General features: G+C 53.5%; 1 protein-coding gene across 2 annotated transcripts in view; it reads right to left on the reverse strand.

Moving 5' to 3' along the window:
• WASF2 (WASP family member 2) overlaps window positions 1–16908 on the reverse strand; it is a 33509-nt gene extending 16601 nt beyond the window's left edge. The window contains exons 1-2 of one of the 2 annotated variants that reach the window (XM_068417951.1): window positions 16798–16908; window positions 166–319 (exon numbers count right to left, since the gene is read on the reverse strand). In XM_068417951.1, coding sequence (XP_068274052.1) covers window positions 166–295 — 130 coding nt within the window. In that variant the 5' untranslated portion in view covers window positions 296–319; window positions 16798–16908. Of the gene's footprint in view, window positions 1–165; window positions 320–784; window positions 864–16797 lie in introns of those variants that run through there. The other variant, XM_068417952.1, reaches the window with a different exon arrangement.
• Window positions 16909–24573: the final 7665 nt, after the last annotated feature.

Consider the following 24573-nt stretch of genomic DNA (forward strand, 5'->3'; position numbering starts at 1 on the left):
GGACCAGGGATATGAAATTAGCATCAGATTTCTTTAGGAAAACATTTTAGCATTACCCAGGGAAGGCAGATGGGGGAGAAATAGGAACACGAGAGTAGAAAGGGAGCTAAATAAAGAGCGCTAGCGACTCCTGAGGGCAACGCGCAGGCTCGCCATGGTACTCACTCAGGCTGCCCAGCTGTCGAATGACATTTGCCAGGGTGATGTTGGTCATGCATTCCAGCTCGCTTCGAACGCTAGGCAACGTCTGACGGCACAGGTGCCTTGGCTCAATGTTCCTCGTTACTAACGGCATGGTGGACCTGCTTCAGGCACTGTTCTGAAAGATGAAAAACAACCCAAAAAAGAAACAGGAAAGGATTACTCAACCGCAAATTCCAGGCACACCAGAGCCACGGTGTTCGTTTTTCCTGCTCTCAAATGGCTTTATTTATAAGCCTTCTTTCCCCCCTCCCCACCCTTATAAAACTGGTTCATCAGAAATAAAGATCCTGCTGTTCTACGACTTGCAGTGACAGCAAAGCCCCACCAGCTCAGGTACAGAGGCAGAGAACTACACATCTTCGCCCACACGCAAGGTGCTGCTGGCATTACTGCAGCCGTTGTTCCCTTCCTACCCAGCCGCCGCCTCTGAGCAGTCTCCTTCCTCCCACGCTCACGCACAGCGTCTTTGGCAAGTCTTACGAGCTCTTCTTCAGAAATATTTTAAACTTGCAAGCAAGAGGTTTGCTTAAACCGAGAGGATGAAGACAGGAGATGCTTAAAAAAAAGAAAACCAACCAACCCCAGGTTCTTCCAGCAGACCAAAGCATGTGTGGTGCCTCCCTCCTGGAGCAGCACAGACAGGGCTCTCCTGAAACAACAGGAAGGGCTTGCAGCTGACCAGGAAACTTTCTGGTGACTGTTCCTTATCCTGCAGGCTGCACCCCTCTTCCCTTGGGAAATCCCCCGGGGCTGAGGTTTACACTGGACCATTGTTTTTCGTGCTACAGCAGTTGAACGACGAGGGAGCTCTAGTCAGGATGCAGGACTAGAGCGTGCTCGGAAAGAAGGCAAGATTGATTGTACAAGAGTCAGGACAAACTTCCAGTTCTTCAAAAAAAAAAAAATTAAAATAAAAAAAAAAGAAGAAAAAGTGTCCAGAAGCTTTGCTTCAGACGGAAAACACTTTTATGTGCAGGTCAGTGTCTTGAACTAACACAAACCTCCTTTGCTCACAGGCCAAAACGTTGCAGCAACAACCAGCTCCCTCTCAGATCCTCCGCCTCCAAGAGACAGAAGGAAACGTGGGTAAAGAGCTCAGAACGAGGAGCACGATACATGCCTGAAATCTCTAAGACTAAGTGAAAGCAAATACATCCCAACTTCTTGATTAATTTAGAAGGGGAAAGAATCCCTTTTCTAGGTCAGCTGAGGAACGACCCAAGAGAAGCAGGCAGCTCCCATGTGATAGGCACGCTGATCTGCTCGGGTTGGGCGTAAAAATAAACCAGGAAGCTAACAGCTTGGGGAACATGGCTTCCTGTCACCACCAGCAAAAACCCAAGAACCATAAAAAATCAGCTGCTTGCTCTTGACTTTGAGCCACCCTTTGATAGTCTCTGTGGCAGCTGGCAGCTTATCTTTGAGGTCCAGGAGTCCTTCCTGGATGCTTTTCTATCAGGGCGTTAAGAGGAAGAAGTGGGCATTATCCCTCCTAATTACCTCACAAGGCAGATTTTGAATTGCTAAATTTGACCCATTAAGGCAGAGGAGTTCAAGAGCAGCAGCGTACCGGGCACACCGATATCTCCCAGACAAGCAGATGCAGGTTGCCATTTTGCAATGCCTCTACGCGAGGGATTTCATGTGCTTGTCCCTGCGCAAGGAAAAGGCCCCCAAAAAAGTACAGGGGGGGATCGAGATCTGCATCCAAATAAATAAAAGCAGAGAGTCTCCGAGGACTAAAGTCCGTGTTGTTCTTCACCGTGTCCAAGCACTGCAGCAGCCATCAGTAACTGCTTGGATATTTAAAGAACAGGGTGAACTAAGGAAGGACTCTGACCTTCGCTTCTAAACACCCCGTGTTTTATCGATTACAGCCCAAACCCTACAATCTTTTGTCAGCTTTAGCGCTTTACGCCAGACAAACTTTCCCAGCTCCCCCCAGACTGCAGTCTGCACCAACGAGCAGCTCTCATAAACAAGGCAGCATTTGCAGGCTGCCTGCATCGACCTTCTCCCTCGTGCTTCCCCAGGGCTCGGCCAGGGAGCACACGCGGTGGGAGCTGCAGAGCCAGAGTGGACAGCCCGTCCACCAAAGCTGGCTGGAAACCTTCCAAGGTGCAGGACGGACAGAAGGAAAACAGCACGAGGGGAAAATAAGCCTGTAAGGGGGAAAAGATGTGAGCATGCGTGTGAAAAAAGGCAAAAAAAACCCCAAAGATGATCATTAGCCAGGTCAGACACACGCAGGTAGCACTAATCTCTGCAAGTATGGTGAGAACAGGGCAGCAAATGGAGTAGTGCCCCAAATACCCACAAACAAACAATGGTTCAGAATATATATATATATACAGCCCCTCAAAAGTGCCTGCCTTCAAAGCATGCTTTGAAACTAAGAGCAAGGAGTAGTGGCTCAAGTTGATTTATTTTTTTTTTTTAAGGAAAAGAACAATGGCACAGCACACGTACATTATGAATTTGCACCAGTACAAGACAGCAGCGATAAGGGCTAAGAAAAACACTCCCTTTATAGCCTGGCTCATCCTGGCAGCCACCCCCACCCTCCCAGCACAGCCTTGCCACACTCCGCTGCAGAATCAAGAGTTTCGCCCTCGTGACGGCGACGACAGCAAAGAGTACGGACAGCAAAGAGTACAGCAGCATCGCTTCTTCCCAAGGCCACGGGGACGGCTCTGCTGCCCCGCTGTTGCTTCTAACACCAGTCAGGATCCAGCGAGCAGCTCAGACTAAAAGAGGAGATTAACCCCGTGGAGCACCGGAGACGAGCAAGGCAGGGAGGACAGGACGGGCTGTAGACAACCACCCTTCTGCTCTCCCAGCAGCCTCTGAGATAAGAGGCATGTTAGAGGAAAATTTCCTCTCCTCTGAGCGGAAAGACAAGGAGCTTCAAGGTTTCAGATGTTTTTGTAGGGTGGAGGCAGGCAGATAGGAAATCTGGGACCTACAAGCAGAGCTTGGTGCCAACATTAGCGAAAAGAGCAGTCGATGTCCTCACAAGAAGGCACTTCGCTGCCAGACAGCGTTTTTCCCCGTGAGCCTTTGGAGGGCAGGTACAGAGATAACAGCTAATGGGCTCCTGTAAAACCTTCATGCCTCATGAGTAGGCGGGACAAAGATTAATAGCCTGGATTGGAAAATAAGTGGTGTATTTCGAAAGCAGCAGTCAGGTGGGGCAGAAAAATCAAGTGTGGAGAAGGGACAAGGTATGAGAGCAGAGGGAGAAGGAGGAAGCAAAACACTGGAGACAGCACCAGGCACAGAGCTGGGGGCAGGGAACAGACACGGCAAATGAAACGAGGAAGGGACAGACCTAAAAAAGCTTTCCAGGAGGCTCTTGCTTTTATTCTTTAAGAGAGTCATTACGAAGCCGACTGACAGCATACTACCAGGAAGGGCCATCCAGAACCGCTTTACTTTTGGTGGTCAGGGCATGACAGCACAGCAGTTTCCCACCCCAGCCAGCCAGACTGGTCATCAGGCATTAGTCACTGTCACTCCCACAGACCATATATTATTACTAAATCCTACCATTCAGAAGCAAGTTAAATGAATTGCGAGGCCAAAAATCCTTATCCTTCAGGCAAAGATAAGGGTTCCCACTTGCTTATTAATGTTGAAGATTAGATTTGTCTCAGAAGTAGAGTTTGGGGTGCATACGCTGTTTTTAAGAAGCTTCAAGAAGGGCCCGCCACGGGCACAGAGGGCCTGCCCCGATCCCACTGTAACGGCAGAGGAGATCAAGAATGTTAAAAGTAAAAGGAAACTGCCTCTAAGGAACAAGAAGACTAACTGCAACCGATTTCTAATGAATATGGAATAGAAGAAAGGCAGCAAACTGAAACACTGCGCTAGCTATGGGAGGAGAGAAGTTAAGTGACCTTTGCTGGTGGTCAACGCTGAGGCCGGTCGTGTCAAATCCACAAACACTGCTGCATCAATCCACGTTCAACACACTCATCCTCCCAACCGCCGGGCTTCACACCTTCTTAAAAACAAGAAGTAAGAGCTTTTCTTACGGTAACAAATTCTTTTTCTCTCCTGCTTGAATCAGAACCTTCCTACCTGCTCACGGCAAGCATTTCCTCTGAAGTCTCCAAGTCACGGCTTGAATCACAGCAAGCCCCAAGCCTTGGTGTGACAGCAGTGACTAAAAGCCAAACCATCCGCAAAGCCCAGCTTCGCCCCGTAGCTCTTTTCCCCTCGCCTCCCCGCAGCTGTACGCTGCCCCACCTCCAGCCGGGCATTGCCAGAATTCCTCATAATTTCCCCTCTCCCAAAACGCTTACGCACGCGTTGTCGAGCCCTGGCCCGCTCCGCAGCCCCGCGCCGGCCCAGGAAAAGTTTGCTGAGCACGACAAAAGCCCTGGAAGCTGAGCTCACCGCTCCTACATTCCTACCCATCTTCCAGCCACAACGGGCACCTCTTTTCCAGCATTCACCAGGCTTTTGCTTGGCATCACCCTTCCTCACTGCACACACAGTGCTCTCAGACGCCTTGTATTTCTCCAAGGAAGCAGGATCCGTGCGTAGTGCTTCCATGGCCACCCCGCTCTCCCCACAACGAGCTCTCACCTTGAACACCTCGGTCACCAGTTGTTAAACAGATTCTGACTTTGGCAATTATTGCTGTAAATATTGAGGCACTGGGTGCGACACAGGCCCGTAAAGGGGAAAACAAGAAAAATGCAACTCGCAATTTTTGCCTTTCCCAACGCAGCACGTTGAGCAAAGCACGAGGTAAACTCAAGATAAGCGTGCTGCTCTAAGGTTTCTTATCAGCAAGTCATCGACCACTCTCCCCGTGAGCTCTGCTGTAGCAGATCACTCAGGAATCCCAGTCCGGGATTAGAATCAAGTACAATTGGTTTGTTTCAAACAAGAACTGCCAGTCTATAAACCCCTCGCACAAAGCTGCGTCTTATTGACTATTTTTAATAAATAGGGCTGGCACAGTGACATTGGACGATTGTTACGAACAATAAAGGAGACAGACTTTGATTACAAGTCCTGAGAAGCGATGCAGGGACATTTTAGGATTGAGCATTCGCTTTCCAACAGGAGTTCTGTCAACTGAAAACAGCAACTCGGAGCAAATACTCCTTAACAAGCAGTTTGGAGCAGAGCAGAAAACAGCACTGCACAGCAAGAGAGGAACCAGCCTCTTTTTTTTTGAACAGCAGGCAGAGAGCAGAGTCAACACGGCGGTGCAGAGGAGAAGGCAGGCAGGACTACAAGGTGAGACGTGCGCGTGCAAGGCACACAAAGAGCTGTAAATAACAGGCGAGTTGGAGGGAGAGATCTGGCAAGGTTCTTCTCACTGGTATTTGACCAGCTAGCATAGCATTACTGGGAGTCACCTGGGTAATTCCCCACTCAATGTGACACACAACCTCTCAGATCAGGGACCATCTGCAAATAAATCTGGACCCCAGCAGTGATATCATCTGTCATCGTGTCTGGTGTAGCACAAAGCACCTAAGGAGGACAGAGCGCATTTTTGGGGAAGGGGAGGGAAATTAGGCTTGATTTTCAAGTACCGTCAGGGTGACCAATGACCCTGCCCTCAGCAGGGCTTATAAAATCCTCTGCCTGGACACAAACAAGCAGTATAGTCAAGGAGACCAAGCCTTCAGCTAAGCGCCTTGGAGAGCAGCCTTTAGGAGGACCCACCGGGGGATTGGACACACCAGCAGGTTTGGGAATGAGGGAGGAAGGAGATAATCAGATCTGAAATTCCCATCAGTATGAAATGAGACTTAACTCAGTAGCTTGCCAACGCAGACTGCCTGTTCCCTCTAATGTCTGTGACAACTCTGCTTCAAATTTCAAGCTTCTCTCAGCAGTAACTACTCCCCCATGTAGCTGTAATGGCCAGAAAGAGACTGGCTTTTATGTAACCCCAAAAGACTAGCAGAAAGGGAAGCAGCAGCCACACACACACATGGAGAATTGAGGAAAAAAAAAAAAATCAGCAGAAGGCTCTGCTGAGTGCTCAGGGCTATATCCAAGCTCACAATGCAGCCACAGAGAAGTGGGATGCAGCAATCAGAAATGCTACAGTTCCACGCTCGCAGAGAGACCCAGCAATCAGTGCTGCAACCGAGCAATAGGGAGTGAAATTATAGAGCAAACTGCCATGTGATGCCACAAACCACTCCATCCCGCCAGCTGTAACAAGTATTCATTCCCAAAAACGCGTCACAGGCTCATCTGTCATTAACAGCCCAGCCTGCCAGCAGCTGAGCAGGAGTCAGCAGTGAAGGGCAGCTGCAGGGCTGCTTCCTTTCACAGCGGTCCCATTCTCCCCCAAAAGCCACGGGGAGGGGGAGATGCACGGGTAAAACCCCCCCAGGGACCGGGGAAAATGTTGCCCACCATCTCTTACCAGCCGCTAAGATGGGAAGCGCGGGCTGCGTTGTCACCCACCATGGCACAAAAGCTTTCCTGAAGCAGGATCTACTGAGGGCTTTAGGAGAACACGCTCAGCTGATGGCCAAATAAAAACCCCACCATAACTCCTATATTAACAATCCACTAACTCGAGAACTTCGCAGATACGATCTGCCAGGGTTATGAAAGAGGCGTTTGGGTAATAGCGTGGGGCAAGAGCAGCGCTGCGCATTTCCACAGCGATGTTCTGACACCAGGGAACGTCAGGCCCGATCCCACGGAACAACGAAGCATTGTACAGCGCGCTGTGGAGTCCTTGAGACAACAAACATCCAGCCCACTCGGTGCCCAGAGTAAAAATACTCTTCTTTCCCCCCTCCTGCCTTCTCCACTCCCAGTCTGTTGGCTCTGAAAAATGCAAAAGAGGCTCAAAAAGCCATTTTCTGTGGTTTTTTTTTTTGGTCTGGCTCATGCATTATCATCATCATTTACTGCCCTCAAGGGGATTGCACAGGTGTGACTGAAAATTTGGCTCTTCCTTTCAAACTTTTGTTATCAGCTTTACTGAAGATGATCTTGCTGGAATAAACGCCAGCCTGCTCTCCTGGAGAGGGACTCGCTTGAAGCTGCTGGCAGGAATCAAGCTGGGGGTGGAAGGATGGGGGTGTCACTAATGGGGAACACACAGATCCTCCCAGCTTCTGTTGGAGTGCAAATATAGCCAGCAGTTTGACCTAGACTTTTTTCTTTTTTAATTCCTAAAAAAAACCCCCACACCATTGTCCTAATTAATGTTTCCATTCATTTAGTTGAAAAACAAGTTAAACAAAGAGGATCACCTGGTGTTCCTATCAACGGCTGACTAGGATACAGGCAGAACAAATGCATTTAAATAAAACTCTAGAAGAGATGTGACAAGAGAAAGGCAGTTTAGCTCAATTAAAGAGAGCTGTCACAGGGATTTGATTCTCAGAATACAGAACTATTGATTAAACAGGAATTAAAGCTCCAAAACAGAAAGGTTTCAAGGTCTTTGCCGTGAGGATCTACAGCAGGAGAGAGGCAGGGCTCCTTCAGCGCCAGAAGAGCTCTGGCTTTGTTGCTTCCTAGGAAACAGGAGCGGCAAAGGGAGCAGAACGCTTTGTGTTAAACCTATGAATAATTTTGGCAAGGAGACAAGGTCAGTGGCCAAGCTCCAACCAACAGGTAGCTTTGGCGTACTCAGGTACAGAAAAACCACTATAGGGTCTCAAATATTTAAGGAGTGTGCGGGGAGAGGCCTGGGCAGTGGGCAGGTTTCGGTCCATCGGCAGGAGGTCTCCAACGACACCCGCTCTGAGCCTGAACTGCTGTCCAAAATCCATGAGACTATTCAAGGTCTCAACCCACCCCTGGAGATAAGTCCCCTGAGCAGTAACAACCATCCGGGTCAGCAGTCACGCGACCCAAAAGAGAGATGTCTGCTAAAACGGGATTGCCACCCTGCCCCCAAAAGCCAGTCCTCGAAGGTCAGGGTTGAGGAGCTTTCACTGGCGAAGCCACCCATTTGTTTCTGTCCCAATCTTGGCTAAAAATCACAAGATTTCATTTTCCCAGCCTGTAACAGCACTGAATTCACTTCAAAAAGTCTCGACCAGAGGAGGTGCAGTCTGGGTGGCGAGACAAGCAGCATCACTCCCACCAGCTTCACCGGGAGGTGCCGCAGGTACCCGAGCCTCCCGCCATCACCACGGGGACAACTTCTGCACGGCTGCGGCAGCGAACGCCGCTGAATCGCTCATTCCCCGGCTGAATTGCTGCTGATGAGGACAGCGTGTTTGCTTCCTCTCCTTCCCACCAGCCTCCTCCAGCGAGAGGGGAGGCTCGTGCCTGTTCTCTCAATACATCTCTCGCAATACATCAGCACATTTTCATTCCAGGGCAGCACTCGGTAATTAACATGGAAAGAAAGGGTGTGGGGTTTTGTTTTTTTTTTCTAAATGACTTATTCCTGAAGTCTGAATGTATTTTAACCTTCCTTTTCAGCAGATAAACCCTGTCTCATTTGCAGCTAAGCTCAGCCTCCCCTCCTTTAACACACGCTAAACTATTTTGATTAATGAAAGAGTAGGAACAAACCAGTTCCAAGTGTTTTCTATACAGCTCAACTGCTCTTTCAGTTTCAACTCACGCCTAGATAATTATATCACAGCTCTGAGTGCCCCCACCCTTCTGCTGCACTTGGGGAATACTGGAAAGATAAGTCTTTTCTTAATTATTAAATGTAAATAGCTCATTAAATATAATCCAATTACTTTAATTGTAAGAAAAAAGGAAGTAATTACAATATGTACATGTATTCTTGCCTGAACAGTTTTAATATCTTAAATGAATCTTTGCAGCATTAATATTTTAAGTTAACCTTTGACATGAGTTTAAAAAAAAAAAAAGACACTGACTCCCTGATATTTTCCAGAAGTGTTATATCTGCTGGGATTTCTGTCACAAAAAAAACCCCAAGAGAACAGCCTTGAGCATCTAAATTAAAATGGTTTATCAACAGTGTCTTAATAAAGTCAAAATAACATATGAGTTTTCTATTGTGAAGGGAAAGAAAAAAAAATACACACGTGATGCCACATTAAAACCCTGAACATGTTTTTTGGCTCTCAGGAGTCGAGAGGTGGGTACTGCTATGAACTCAGGAGAACAGGGAAGCTCCCACGCCACCAGTACCAAAAGCCTGGTGGTTTTGGGGGTTTTCCAGGCAGTTCTTGCCCACGCCTCCGGTTTGTCCCGTCCAAGGGTGGGAGGAGGAACCAGGGCTGGCGGAGAAGGGCCCTGCCCCGTGTCTGGGATTACCCAGTTTTTCCGTGGAGGTGCCAAGCGAGGCGACCCCACAGAACCCCTGAAGTTGGTTTTTGTGCGTGCACAAGCCATCTGTGCAACCTACAGCACGGCGCGTGATCCCGGGCTGCCGCCTGGGATTTGCAGGCAGAGCTGCAGGAAGCTGCGAGGAGCAGTCTTCTGGTTTTGCTCAACACAACGACAATCCTTGGCCTCACTTTCTCCATCCGCGCAGCCAGCGGGATCGAACAACCTTCCAGGCAGACTTCAGCAAAGCCCCCGCTGTTTCAATCAGCCCCCCTGGGCTGCCAGAGCAGGGTCAAATTTCAGCTTGGACGTGGTGACAGATGCTTGTGTAATCTCCTTGGGACAGTCAGAAAAAAAAATATTCTTTTTAAGCTGTAGTTGTTTCCATTTTGCATGTTCTGAGCCCAGCAGTGATCTCACCTTATGTAATCCACAGCCCCAACTCCAGGCTCTGGACCATCCCAAACTATTTCACTTTACTGAACCGATCTTTTTGGGAGAAGAGAGATTAGACCGTACTAGGGATGCTAAGGAGGCAAGGCTTTCTATCAAAGCTCACCACAAGGTCTATAATAAGCTGCTTTATGGAAACCTCTCATGTGAAGCCAGACCCTAGATGTAACCTCCTTGATACAATATTGAATTCTCGATAGCAACCAACAGGCTATTTTGTCTAAGTTAATTACACACGTTTTTAATTTAGCCTCCAAAAGCGAAGCGGCCAGTTATTTCATGCTGCCCTAGACAGAAGGTAAAGGTTTGCACACAAGCTGTGTTTATAGCTCTATGCCTTCCTCCAGCAAAGGAGCGGCTCAGCAGCTGTTGGTATTGAAAGAACAGGATCTGGGTGTGTGCACAGTTCTCTCTCGCGCTTTATTTTATTTTTTTTTTTGCAGCTGCAAGGCCAAAACCATACGAGCGTGTGCTTTTTCTTACGGTGCACAAAAGCAGGGTGCCTGAAAGGGAACTCGCTTCCGCTCTGGCAAGCACTCAACGAACTATTTGCTGGGCTAAGGGGTGGTCGGGGAACTTTCACCCATCCATTCAGCCAGGGCAGCTATTCCCCCTCCCTCCCAATTAAATCCCATTTTTTGCACTCCATGCATGAACCACGGCTCCACCAGTACATCAGATATTGTGGCTGATAGCCTTCTCTGAATGCCACTTACAGCACTCCAGCGCGGAGCTGCCTGAAAGCAAAGCATCATTCATTCTTTGAGCAACAGAAAGAGACTTTTGCTATACAGAAGACTTGAAGTAAGACTCTAAGAAGTAGGAAAAGGGCATCCAGTGAAAGAGGAAATGAGAAATTAAAACCACATTCAATCTTATTAGCGGTTATACAACAGGTCAACAAAGTACTTTGCAAAACCCCCCAGCATGGGAACAATTTATGCAGAACCCTCCTCTATGCGATCAGTGACACCAGCCCGTTTGGCTATTACAGAAAAAAGCAATTTTTCCGTAAATTTATTTTAAATAGCCCAGCTGGGAGGAGAGATGGCCGGAGATATAACCTCCATGCCTCGCAGGAGAGCACACTTATGAGATGAGAACGGGAGGAATATTCCCCCTCTTCCTTTTCCATCTGAAACATCTTCTCTCTCGAGGGATTTCCAGCATCTCGTACACGAAACCTCTCTGAAGTACCGCAAAGTAGCATTGCTCATCAGTTCAGTAATGATAGTAAATAAGCTCCAGTATTTTGTTGATCCTTTTCCTTTTGCTTTACAAACAAAAGGTCAGAGTCATTAGCCCAGTTTTATGAGCAGGGAGAACTGGAGGCTCAGAAGAGGCAGGTTGCTCTGTAACATCATCAGAAACGTCACCGACCAAACAAGACAAGAAACCCTAAGCCAGAGGACTCAAGAACAGCCATGCCAGGTCACCCAGCCCCCAGGTACACCAGCATCCCCTGTCCATCCGTGACCAGGTATCAGATGCACAAAGAAAAGAGCACGAGAACAAGGCAGGCACAGAGCAACAGTTATCCCTGCTGCCCTCTTCCACGTTGCAGCTTCCCACCACACCTTAAGACCACGTGGAAACAAACGCTATCATTTAATTGTCCTTTCTGGATTGCACTTCCAGAAACTGGTCTCATCAGTTTCTGATCTCATCTAAACAGTCAGCGTCCATGAAGTCCTGAGGCAGCAAGTCCCCCATGTATCACACGCTGGGTGAAAAGATGCTTCCTTTTACACCCTTCACTTTACAATGAGGAGATTTTAACTTCAAATCTATGTATGTCCTTGCTTCACAAAGGAATTGTTCAAATAAATGCATCACCATTCATACTAAACAAGCACCTTCCGAGAAGAGAGTTATCTGGATGCATCAGACAACACAAGAGCAGCTCTCAATTCTCACTGAGCACTTTCAGCAGAAACCAAAATAACAAACTCATGGGTTAGGTTTGATTTACAGCAGCAGTAAGGACAAATTATTTTTAGTGGACAGCTCTTTGCGTGTTGTCCGTCCCATTCTCGACTGTGCACCACTTCCAACAGTAACTCAGGAGAATCCAAAGCTCCAAGACCACAGGTCACTGGTGATCTCGGAGCAGCTCCTCTGAAGCGGGGGCACCGCAACAGCCTCCCATGAAGAAATTTAAGCCCTCAAGAACAAATGCTAATTGCTGTTGCTTCACAGGCATCTCCCTTCTTCCTCCCTCAGCATCACAGCATCCTTTAAACCACCACTTCTCCCCAAAACTCTTCTGGGATACTGCTCTATAAGAGGAGACAACACAGAAGGTGTTGAAGGGACAGAACAGGTCGCCGCTGACCCCGATTTTGGGAGACCAATTCCTCATCCTTTAAATTTTCTTCACCAAAGCCCCTGGCAGATGCATACTTGAGGTAAGCCTGTGCTCCACCACTTCTCCAGCACCTACATAACACCAGAAAGCTTCACTGCGATTTCAAGAATTAGGGTAGGATCTAGAGGAACTATTTCCCAGGCCCGTTGCTGCAGCGAAGGCGAGCTCGGGATGGAGAACGCGATTTTTGCGCTGCCGCCGCGCTGCTTGCTCAACAAAACAACGTGGAAGTTCATGTTTCAGTTCTTCTGGGAGGGGACCTGAATCTGAAAAATAATCCTGCAGACCTTCAGATGGAAAAATACACCTTATATAAATCAGAATCAGGCCTGAATCTGATAACCTTCTGTAGAAGCTCCTGTCAGTGAGCACGCCCTTCGCAGTGAAGCCTGATCAGCGGCACCGGTAGCCTCCCCTCCTCAAAAAGAAAACACACAGTCTTTTTATTACACAGAGTTGCAAAAATACAAAGGAAGTAAATGTCACCGGGGTGGTTCTGTTCTGAGCAGTCATTTGCTTATTACCCAGAAGCCATTTCCACACGCCTTTTTTTAAATCCGGTGTTTATAAATACCCAAAATATTTAAATAAATGTTAATCTGTGGTAACCAAGGGCCCAATCTCACAAATATTTATCCTTGCACAGTGAAAATAAATACTCAAATGCAGCGTTTCTTACTACAGATCCCAGCAGAAGCAAGAGTGCTGCTGAAAACAGTCACGCCCCATAAGACAGGCTGGGAAAATAGTTGCATTTTGCTTTCCCAGCTTTCCGCCCAGTGAAAGTGTCACTTTTGGTTTGCCTCCTGTGCATTTTGCATAGCATTACTTTAGAAACTACATAAAGGAGCAAGCCCAGCGCTGAGCCATCAGCCAGTGGCCTGTTGTGGCTATTTTAACCCTCAGAAGCAGCTTTGGGCAGTGTTTTTGCCGGGTGCTGGTGTCCCGCTCTGGATGGGGACAGCAGGAACGTTATACACGACGCATGAGAACACAATTGCTATTCAATCCTTTTCCTGGTTTGTGACCAGCCCATGCAGCACACCCAGCGATGTATTTTGCTCAGCTGAATGACCAAGGGCTAAGTATTACCATCAAACTTAGCAGAGACAAAACAAACCTTAAAATTGTTAAACATTTGAGTCCAGAAAGCCCACAGAGAGAAATCTTGAAGGATTAAAGCCCAGTCTTACACTTGTTGAAATCTTCCTTATTACAGTCTGTCAAAGAAAACTAACCTGATTTTGTGGAAACGTTAATCCTAAGAACCTTCTTTGGTGCTTTTATCACTACAAAAAATAAAAAAAAAGCAACCAAGAGATGGATTTGCTGCTCTAACTGTATGCATATGAGGCAATCACTGAAGTTTTAACCCCTCCACCCACACTACGCGATTATCTAAGCTTTGTGAATGAAATCAACTTTTCCTAGACCAGCCCTGAAGAATGAGATATATTCAAAGCATGCTGAGAAACTGGGTTGGTAGTTATCATAAAGGTTGTATTCTTTTTAATGAATCACTGCTCACAAATGCCTTCTGAGCCGTAACTTAAAAATACACCATTTCTGTTCGCTGTGTCACACTATTCATCGGGAAACCAGTTTTATACTCTGCCTAAAAGAACTTTACTATTAACTCCTTACTTCAAACCCCAGCAGTGGTATTTCTAAAGACACGAGGGCTGCTGTTCCAGCCTCTACCCTTCTTCAGGAAGCCACTCACTCCACGACACCACATTTCAAATAAGTCTTGTACAAAATAGTCAGAAACACATCATATTTACATTTTTTTTTCCCCTCTGTAGCCTTAGCTTGCCTCCTCCTCCCTACACCCTCCAGCATAGTTTTGTAAAACCAGAGCCTGAAAGATTTGTTAGGAATGGAGACAGAAGGTAAAGCGAGGACTGGGGGTGAGCCCGCAGCCTGTGGCATCGCACTGCTGCGCCGCTGTTTTTTTGTGGGGCTGGGGACGGGGGTGTGGGAGGGGTGAAATGAAGCAGGGGTCTTGCTAATGTCCCTGTGCAGCAGCTTGGAAAAACCTGATCAGCAGCAGACAGCTTGGAAAGGCTTTATCTCCACGGCTGCGGAGAGGAAGGAGTCTGACAGGCATGAGCCATGTTTTTCTTTTTTAATAAAAAAAAAAGTGGAATTTGGGGCATTTACCTTTTGAACTTGTTAGCAGACAGATAAAAAATTATCACGTCTTTTTAAAAGCAGCCAAAATATGCAGTTTAGGGAAAAGTACATCCAGTGCAGCCCTGAAAGTTTATCCTCTTATAACCCATACTTACAAAGTACAGCAAGGCTTCACCTTGTCTCAGCTGGGCTGCACAGGGAGCTCGTAAACCTGCTCCTCACCCCAAACAGAACGAGGCTTTTAACCCAGTAGAAAGCGATGTTTTGGAAGGTAGAAGTCCTGGGTTTCATCCCCACCATCACCAACCCACCCAGAGACAATACTGACAACTAGCTTGACCAAAGATCAGCACTAGGTGGGTCTTTCAAGCTTGGGTCAAGCTCTCTCACTCAAACTTCATGTTTTCAAGTACAATCCTTAAAAAATAAAGAATCAAAAATGCACAGAACTGGAGTGCCTGACCTGCTCCATCCCAGTTCCTGGACAAAGCTTGTCCTTGGCTGTGAATGCAAGTGGATTTTCAAAGTCACTCTATCAACATGCTGTCTTTTCAGTAGGTAGATGTAGCTTTGGTTTGTTTTTAACTAAGTTTCGGATCAAACTCTGTATTTGTTTCTATGACAAAAACCCACTCAAGGTCAACAAGGGGCAAATCAGAATGAAAAGTGTCGCAACGCAGCATTTTAAACCCCTGCAGCATTTAGTAGCAACTGATTCTGCAGATGTTTAAAAACGGGTGGAAAACATAACTATTCCCTTTCCTCATGTGACCAAGCACACAGCCTTTAGTACTTCCCATAAAGTAACATTTTGCATCAGCTTTGTCACAGCCAAGTGCACACACACCCTCCTGCCTTCTCACATCTTTTACTTTCAACTTTTCCATCTCACGAGTCTTTGAGGACATCCCAAGTGTGAGGGTCACAGAGGGCTCCACAATTATGGCCCTGTCTGCAGCAGGTGTACTTAATAAAAGGGTTTTTACCAGTATTAATATAATTTCATGTCCACCAACATCTGCAGTGCTGAAAGACTTGGACTTTCATTGTTTTCTAGGGTCTTACCAAACAAACTCCTGGCATTAACACACCACGCAGTCCCACCAGTGGTCTAATCAACGCAGAGTTGCCTAATTCTGCTGTTGCTACTAACGAAAGTAAATGAGCAATGCCAAAGGTGAAACTTTTGGCAGGGGAAAAAAAAATCCCACCACAGGAAAGTCCTTGAGGTCAAATAACAACTAACAGGGAGGAGGTGCAATCTCTTACCTTTCTCCAAAGGACATATGCTATTTGTATCCCAAAGTAATAACACCAACACCTAAATGCTGGTGAGGTACAACCCCAAGGACATTCCCTAACAACTGACTTCTTCTCTGGAAGGAATATGGCCTGAGGTCACCAGCAGGTCAATGCGTTTGACCAAACTACCCGACCATATTCCGTGTCACCCTTCAAAGCTTCCTCTCAGAGAGCACCTAAGGATTTAATATTGGGAAAAACATTTTTGGGCCTCACCCCAAGTAGCGTTACATCTTGTGTGCCCACAGTCAATAGTCAAGGGGTTTACACACATCCTTAAACGGTACCCAGACATACCAAAGGGTGCACCCACTTGTGGGGCAGGAAGACAGCCAGGAGGGAGAAGTTGCTTTCACAGCAACACTGCACGAGTGCAATCACCAGAACTTGCAGCGACAAGGGCAGCAGCTCACACCCAGGCAGACACGCTTTGTACACAGACACACACACATCTGCACAAGCACTGATATCAAACCCAGAGAGCAAAGGCTGCAACCAGCCTGCAAAGGGGGGACCCCCCTCCCCCAGCACAGCACCACTGCCTCTCCCTTAGAGGGGACCCTGCAGCACCCCCCCATCCTCCACACCTCCCCCAAGCCATTCCCCGCTAAGTTAGGCCTCTCTAACGGCCCCAGGACAGCAGACACCGGCAAGGCCTCGGGAGAGCCCAGCAGACCGGTATTTCCTTAACCCAGCCCCTCCCCGGGCAGGCCAGGCCTCTCCCTACACCCCAGCCCCTCCGGCCAGCCCGGCCACGGCCCAGGGCGCACACCCTGCTCTGAGCCATAGCCCCTGGGAGGGGCTGGGCAAGCGTTAGCCCAGGGGTGAAGCCATTTCCTTCTCCCGGTCCCCAGCCCGAGGCCAGACCCGCCCCAAACCCCCCAGCCCGAGGGTACCAGGGCCTACACCACCGGTGCTCACTATGTGGCAGGAAACAGAGCCCGGCTCACCCGCACAGCTCACTATTTGGCAAGGGCCTAGCGGCCCACCCCAGCGCCTCCGCCACTCTCCCCCAGGAAGAGGCGGCCCGGGCGGCCCGAGGAGTGGCCGCTCAGCCCTCTCGTACTCACCCCTCTCGGCAGCTGTCCCCTCCGGTCCCCTCGGCTCGCTACCACCAGGGTGGCCCAGCCCGGCCGTCCGCCATTCCACGGCTCCCCCTCCCTGCCCTGACTGAGCCTCGCCCCGCCTCCTCCCAGCGCCGGTCCGCTGCGCCATTGGCTCGCCGGCCAATGGTACTGCCACGCTATTGGCTTCCCCAGGATGTCTATCAAAGCCTCCCTACGCCACTTGCGTACGAAACTGGAGCAGCAGAAGAACCCCACCCAAGCCGGCCGCGCAAAGAGAGTAAACAGGGAGGAACGTACCATCAGGGGGAGAAGTCGGGGGGATCCCCGCGCGGCTTTGAGACAGATTCCTGGGGCAGAGAGGAGAATCGCGACACTACGCACAGCCACGACATTTCCAAAGTATGTCTCTGGGTCTGTGAGTGCCTGAGCTCGATATTCTTCCAGGTGTCTTTGGAGGAAAGGGCTCTCTGTCTCTTCCGCACCCCCCCTCTTCTCCGGAGAGCTCCCTTTTGGTGTTGCCCTTCGCATCTATGGTCTCACGCCCTGCGAGGAAAGTTCCACCTGGGGGAGCGGGGGTGTCACTCCAGGGCGGGGCGGGGGGGGGCGAGGCGGTGGGTCAGGGCTGGGAGCCGTGGGGCAGGGTGTGGGGGGCCGGGGCTGGGGGAGGAAGGGGTGGAGGGATGGGGGGGCTTTGGGGAGGGGGGGTGCAGGTGACAGGGACAGTGGTGGGCTGGGCAGTGGGACCCGAGCCTGGCAGCTGCCTGTCCTGCTGCAAACCCAGAGGGGCCCCAGCCGCCTCCAGTCCTGGGTCAGAGGGGGGGGTCCCCAGCCCCACCCTGGACCACTGTGGGGGTCCCCAGCCCCCTCCATCCACCTCCATCCTTGGACCAGTATGGGGGTCCTCACTCCCCATCTGTCCCCAGTCCCCACCTGTCCCCAGTCCCCCATCCACCTCCAGCCCCCAAACCAGGGCAGGGGGTCCCCAGCACGGGGTTACCCGGAGATGGGGGGCATGGGGACAGCCACCCCCCCTCCTCGCTGGCCGTGCAGGGGCGATGGCCGCTGGAAGCAGCTGGGTGACGCCGATTTTGGCCCCCGCCTGGGTTTCTCCCCATGGCCTGATGAGAGCGGAGTCACGGCACAAACGAGCCTGGTTTAACGAACGGGGCTGGCAGCGTGTGTACGGGGTGGGGGGGACACGACAGGTCTTCCTGAGTGGACACCACCGTGCATCCCGGTCCCACGAGGCCATCGTGCCGTGGTTGTGGCAGGTGGGGGTCACACTGGGATGGGCAGCACGGCCGGGCACGTGGGGCTCGGAAAAGCCCCGCTCCCTTCCCAGCCTCGAGCCTGGGGGACCTCGGCAGAGCCGGGGCGATGCCAACGGCTCCCTTAGAAACCGCGGGAGCAAAGACTCGATGAGAAATCACCGGTGCGCGGCACACCGCACTGCCGCCTGCCCACCTGGTGTTAAATCTTCCCTCCCCGGCCTGATTATCAACACAAAGCGCCGGGTTTGTTTGTACCTACAGAACGGGGACGAGCGAGTGCGAGCAGGACGAAGGGCACCGGGCGCAGCCATCTCCATAACCCATGGCACAGCCTTTGCCTGCTCCCGGGTCTCTCCATGCCCCCTGGCACAGCCTTTGCCCCCTCCCGGGGTCTCTCCGTACCCCATGGCACAGCCTTTGCCCCCTCCCGGGGTCTCTCCATGCCCCATGGCACAGCCTTTGCCCACTCCTGGGTCACTCCGTAGCCCCTGGCACAGCCTTTGCCCACTCCCGGGGTCTCTCCGTACCCCATGGCACAGCCTTTGCCCACTCCTGGGTCTCTCCATGCCCCATGGCACAGTCTTTGCCCACTCCCAGGGTCTCTCCAGCACTGCCACCATCTCCTTTGCTGCTCCTGGGCACGACGGGCACACACATACCCTGCAAACAGCCATTTCTTGCCCCTTTCGCATCACTCCCCCTATGCACAACCACCTTGGGTGCGATGCTCAGCACCTCCTGCTGCCCCCAGCACCCACTGGCCCCCTGTACTGCCCCAGCACCCCGGTTCCCCCCCCCGGGGGTGCAAGGCAAGGGCCGAGGTGCTGCTGGAGGCCGCTTGGCTCCAGGTTTTCCAGGCTGCCAGCGAGCCGTTCCCCTGAAGAAGATCTGCTTCTATCTCAAGGTGTCACAGCCTCGAGGGACCCACCTAATCTGTAGCTGCGCTGCAACCTTTATCTCTCCCCAGCTGGGTGAGAGGCTCTGTTTATAGCTGCCGAATAATACCTGCTAAATTGCAGGATCCAACCCCCCCCCTCTCCCATGGCACCCCCTGACACTTGTTTCTCTGCAAGAGGGATGCTCTCGCCTGCCGGGTGCCTCGCTGTGTTTTGCTGGAGGTAAATGATGCTGCGGGGGACAGGGAAGGGCAGCTGGGCTGCTCCTGCCACATCTGAGCCCCTGATAACCCCAGACAGAGCCTGGCACAAACTGCTGTCGCCTCTGGCTTCGTTCCAACCCTGCTTCCCTCAGCCCAGGCTTTGCTTCTGCCAAAACCGAGGTGGGACGCAGCGGGTCCGGCCTCATCCTTCCTCTGCGTGACCCAGGGATGGAGGAGCGGACGTCCTCCATGGAGGGAGGACATGGCAGCTTACCACAGCCCATGTGCCGTCCCAGCCTTGCACAAGGCCACGGCCACGTCCTCGCCCAGGGACACTGGCCAAGTGTCTCTCTGGAGTCACCCACCATCTGCCAGGGAGCCTTGGGTACCCCTCCGGCTGCATCCCTGCTTGCTGCAGGAAAGGAGCCAGGGCTGTCGGCACTGGAGCTGCAAATATGCACCCAACAGCGTGCTCTGGGCTTCTGCATCCCTGATTCCCGTGGACCGTGACGCCCTGGCATCAGTCTGGGGTGCTGGGGTGCATGGGGTGCCTGGGTGCATGAGGTGCCTGGGTGCATGGGGTGTGTGGGATGCACAGGGTGCATGGGGCACCTGGATGTGCCCCAGGGATGTGTAGGGCATGTGGGATGCCCGGGGTACATGGGATGCCCAGGTATATGGGGTACCCAGGGTACATGGGATGCATGGAGCGTGTGGGATGCAATGGGGCACGAGGGATGAATGGGGTGCTCAGGGTGCCTGGGATGCAGAGGACACATGGGGTGTGTAGGATGTGTGAGGCATGTGTGATGCTCAGGGTGCACAGGGTACCCGGGGCACATGGGGCATGTGGGATGCAATGGGACACGTGGGATGGACGGGGTCCACACAGTACCCAGGGTGTACGGGATTGTACGGGGTACCCGGGATGCACAGGACACAGGGGGTACCCAGGGTACCCGGGATGTACGGGACACAGAGGGTACCTGGGATGCACTGGGGCACATGGGATGGTTGGGATGCCCAGGGTGCATGGCATGTACTGGGCACCTGGGATGCAATAGGGCACATGGGATGGACAAGGTGCCCCGGATGCCCCGTGCACACAGGGCACTCAGGGTGCGTGGGGTGCCCGGAGCACCCGCTGCCCGGCGGGTGCCCGAGCCAGCGTGGCGGCGGGCAGTGGCTGCGCCGCTGACATTTACTAATCAGCTCTAACCTCAGCCGCACACCCGCTCCGTCTCGCTTGCTGTCTTGTCTCCATGGAGACTCCGCAACCTTTGCTCACTCGTTAATGGTATCTCAGCAAACGAAACTCCAACGCCACCCAGCCTTCCCCTCCCGGCCCCGGGAGAGAAATCCTCGCCTCTCCCCTCCATCCCGCCGATGGGGATAAAAGGGACGAGTCCTTGTTAACGAAGGACCCAGCCACGCTGGGCCGAGCCGGGGGCAAGTTCTGACGGCGGCGGCGGCGCGGGGAGGAGGGCGAGCCGCCATCCTTCTCGCCGCCAAAAAAAAACAAGGCCGGGGGATTTTATTGCTGCGGCAGCAAAGATGGGCTCTGGCCATGCGGGATGCCGGCCAGCAGCCCCTTCCTGCCTGATTTATTGAGCCACGAGGCTCAGCGCAAGCTGTTGTGCCCAGGGTTGTGTGTGCCCCTCATCCCAAACCCACCCCTACCCGGCGGCCAGCACCCATCGGCACCCAAAAATCCCCCCGAAGGCAGCAGCGGCTGCCGGGAACACGCTCCGTCCCCGGTGTCCTGCTCTCGCTGATTCTGTTTTCAAATTAACATGGGAAAGATGCCCATTACCTGCTTCCAGATAATGACTATGATTAGGCAGAGCTCTGCTGCCAGCCGAGATCTGAAGGATTTCTGTGCGCTCCAGCAGCGTTTGCCGGTGCAAAAACAAGAGCAATAAAGTGTAAATAAAAGACTAAAGAAAATAGCGTGGTCCATCGGCGGAGAGGGTTTTCTGCGGTGATGGTGGCGGCTTCGGCCTCGCTACAAGGCGAAGGAAAATTGAAGAGGGGCTGCCCGGTGCCTGCACCCCCCGTTTGAACCCGGCTCGGCCTCCGCTTGCTGGAAACGGGGGGTTTGGGAAGACAGATTCAAGACGTGCACTTGTGAGCTGCGGTGTGATGAGTGAGGGTGTCCTTGGGGGGGTCCCGGCCCCGCTGGCAGAGCCGGCGGCTTAAGGACAGGGGAAAAAATACACCCTGATCTCCTGCCACGGCTGCACCGGCTGCCGGAGCACCCGGTGGGGTCCCCCAGCTCCTCTGCCCCGTGCTGGGACTACCCTGCCCTGGTACCCGCAGAGCCGGGGGGGAGCAGGGCAGAGCTGGCCCCTCCGTGCCAGCTGCCCCAGGGCATCTCTGTCCCCAGGCCACCGGAGCCCACCGGGCGGGCTCAGGATGGGCACGGAGCACCCCAGGACCCGCGGTGCCCATGGGTACCAGCCGGCTGCCCTGATGGGCACACAAAGGAATAGGATGGGGCACACGACCCTGCTGTAAGAGGGGAACCCCAAAACCTTGCTGTTCATGGGTACCTGGCTCAGCCAGACCCTCCTCATCCTCCTGCTCCCCTGGCAGCCCTCACCAGGGTAGGCATGGGGCTGGCAGAGCCCACTCTGACTTGTAGGGTCTCCCCTGCATCCCCTGAAGCACCTCAACTCAGCCCAGCCTCCATCCCCTACACCCCACGGATGCCCCACGACACATCACCCCATGACATGTTGCCCCATGACACATCACCCCATGACATGTTGCCCCATGACACGTCACCCTATGGCACGTCACCCCCCTGAGCCACCCTACCTTCCCCAGCAGCCCCAGCCAGGGTGCCCCCCCCGAGCTGGGGCCAGGCAGGGCTGAGCTGGCAGTGGCATCACTCACCACCCGACATGCAGCTGCTGCAGGAGGAGGGCGAAGGCAGCAGAGAAGGGGGAGGAAGGGCAGCCGACACTTCCTAGTGCCGTGGCGGGGAGAGATTCGCCCAGCAGGAGCCCCGGGGCTGCCTGGGCACCCGTCTTGGCTCCCCCTGGGGCTCCACTTCCCAGGGCTGGGAGCCCGTTACCTGGGGGGGTACAAGAGGTGGGGACCACAGCCAAGTTTGTCCCCATCCCCTGAGGATGCTGAGGTGTCGCTGGGGACACTTGCCCTTGCCCCGATGCCAGCCCGGTGCCAAGGGAGGCACAAACCCCCCACCTGTGCTGCCAAGCCGAGCTCCTGCTCCCCCCAAACCTGCCCAGATCCCCTTGCTGTGGCTGGGGGAGATGGAAAACCACGGCCACGGCCATGAGCTCGCCCTCGCCAGCAGCCTTTGAGGCGGCTCTCGCCATCCCCGGGGCAGAGCATCACTCCCAGCTTGCCCTGCACCGAGCCATGGGGATGGTCCCCCCGAGTGCCACCATGCCCGACCAAGGGTGACGGTCCCCACGGTCCGGGGGGAGGCTGGAAGAGGAGCTGCTCCGGGCAGCAACCCTCGCCTCCAAAATCTGGTCCCACACGTGGCTCGCAGGTGATGTGGGGACTCGGTCATCCTGTGTCACCCCACTGGGCTCCCACTGCTGGTAGGACGGGCGCAGGGTGTCCCCCCAGACCCCCATCCCAGGCAGGGGCAGCCCCGGTGCCCGCGGGAGCCATCCCAGTGTGGCTGGGCGGAGGGAGGGAGTGAATCTGTGCCCGATTTAGGCAGAGTTCCCAGCAATGGAGGGCTCTTTTCTTTCCTCCCCCCTCAGTGATAACAAATAATAATATAATCCCCTTAATCCCTCCCCGAGGAGCCGCGCGCACGCCCGGCCGGGAAGCACCGGCGCTTCTGCCGCCGCTGATAACCGGCACCGCCAAGGCCCCCGCGAAAACAAACGCTTCGGCTCACGCTTCGCCCCCCAAAACCCCACGTGCTGCCCCTTGGCACCCCCAGACCCTCACCCAGCCCCACTGCCAGCCTGCAGGGGAGCCTGGCATCGCTCCGGGCTCCTTCCCACAGGGCACGGCCACCACGACCCCGCAGAGCCCCCAGCCCCACCTGGGGGGGGGCCCATCCAGGACCCTTATGGGGGCTCTGCTCCTTGGTGAAGCCCCTGGAGCCTGAGCCCCCCAGGTGCCCCCCACTCAGCACCCTCTTTGTTCCCAGGGGGCTAGGGGTGATGCTCTGGGTGCCCCCACCCCAGGAGGGTCTAGGGCCACCCCCCACACCCCCCAGCTGTGCCCCAGCGCTTCGGTTTAGGGGTGTCGGTGCAGAAAGCATCGTCTCTCGCCCCAGCCGGGGCCCCGCCGGCCTCAGCAGCGTTGGCACCCATCCTGCACCCTCCCCACCCCATCACTGGGTGCCAAATCCCCCCCCCTCCCTTCACGCGGAGCCCAAGCCTACCCTTTCCCCACGGGGTGGGCACGCAGCCCACCCCCCCCAGTGCTGGCTCCCCCCCCACTCCCATCAGCCAGCAAATATTAATAACAACCCCTGCAACAGCCTCTGCTTTTATCCCCTCGCTTTCCTGGCCCCCGCTCTGCTGATCTCAGCTCCTCCGGCTCCAAAAAAACGCCTTTTAAAAATTACTGGAGAGCGAAGCCCTCTGCAAACGCTCTGCCCCGGGCTGCCCCCTCCTCTGCCCTGGCACCCACCCACCCACCGGGGCCGGCAGCACCCATGTGCCGGTGCCATCCGCCCCGGTTATTTGAAAGGCGCCAGGCTGGGCTTGATTAAACCCAAGTTAAAAGCCAGAGCCAGGGCAGAGAGAGGGGAGGGATTAGATGGCTTGGCGGGGGGGGGGGGGGGAAATGTTAATGGACTCCAGAGCTTTCTGCCCGGCCGGTGGCTGGGGCCGGGCAGCCGCAGCCCTGCGGCGGGTGCGATGAGTGCGCCAGGGCTCAGCTGGACCTCGGAGCGCATGGGGAGGCTGCGCTGCTGCTGGCGGAGGGGAAGGAGGATGGAGGGGGGGACACACACACACGCAGGGGGGGTTGGAAATATCTGCCGAGGGCCTGGCCCTTCCTCTGGGAAAAGCAGGGGTGGTCTGGCCGTCCAGCTGGGCTCTGCGCCGCCTCCGCTGCCGGCGCGGGCGGCTGATGGGGACACGGCGCGGCACGGCTCGGCACGGGTTGCCTGCGGCGGGATGGCCCTGGGGAGCACCGCCATCACCCCGTGCCCCCTCCCCGGCTGTCACGGAGTGGGGGATAAGGGCAGCTTGGGGTGACACCAGCCATGGGGGGGGCTAAAGGGGACGTGTGCTGGGGATGAAGGGCTGGCGTCGGGGCAGGGGTACCAGTGGTGGGGCAGGGGTACCAGTGGTGGGGCAGGGGTACCAGTAGCCCCCCAGCACTGGCTGCTCGCCCCCCCCCAGCTGCCAGATGCACTGGATTGCAGGTCTGACGTGGGAAATCGCCTCCCTCCCTCGTTAGCTG

Source organism: Nyctibius grandis, chromosome 24, assembly GCF_013368605.1.
Source record: "Nyctibius grandis isolate bNycGra1 chromosome 24, bNycGra1.pri, whole genome shotgun sequence".
Taxonomy (NCBI): domain Eukaryota; kingdom Metazoa; phylum Chordata; class Aves; order Nyctibiiformes; family Nyctibiidae; genus Nyctibius; species Nyctibius grandis.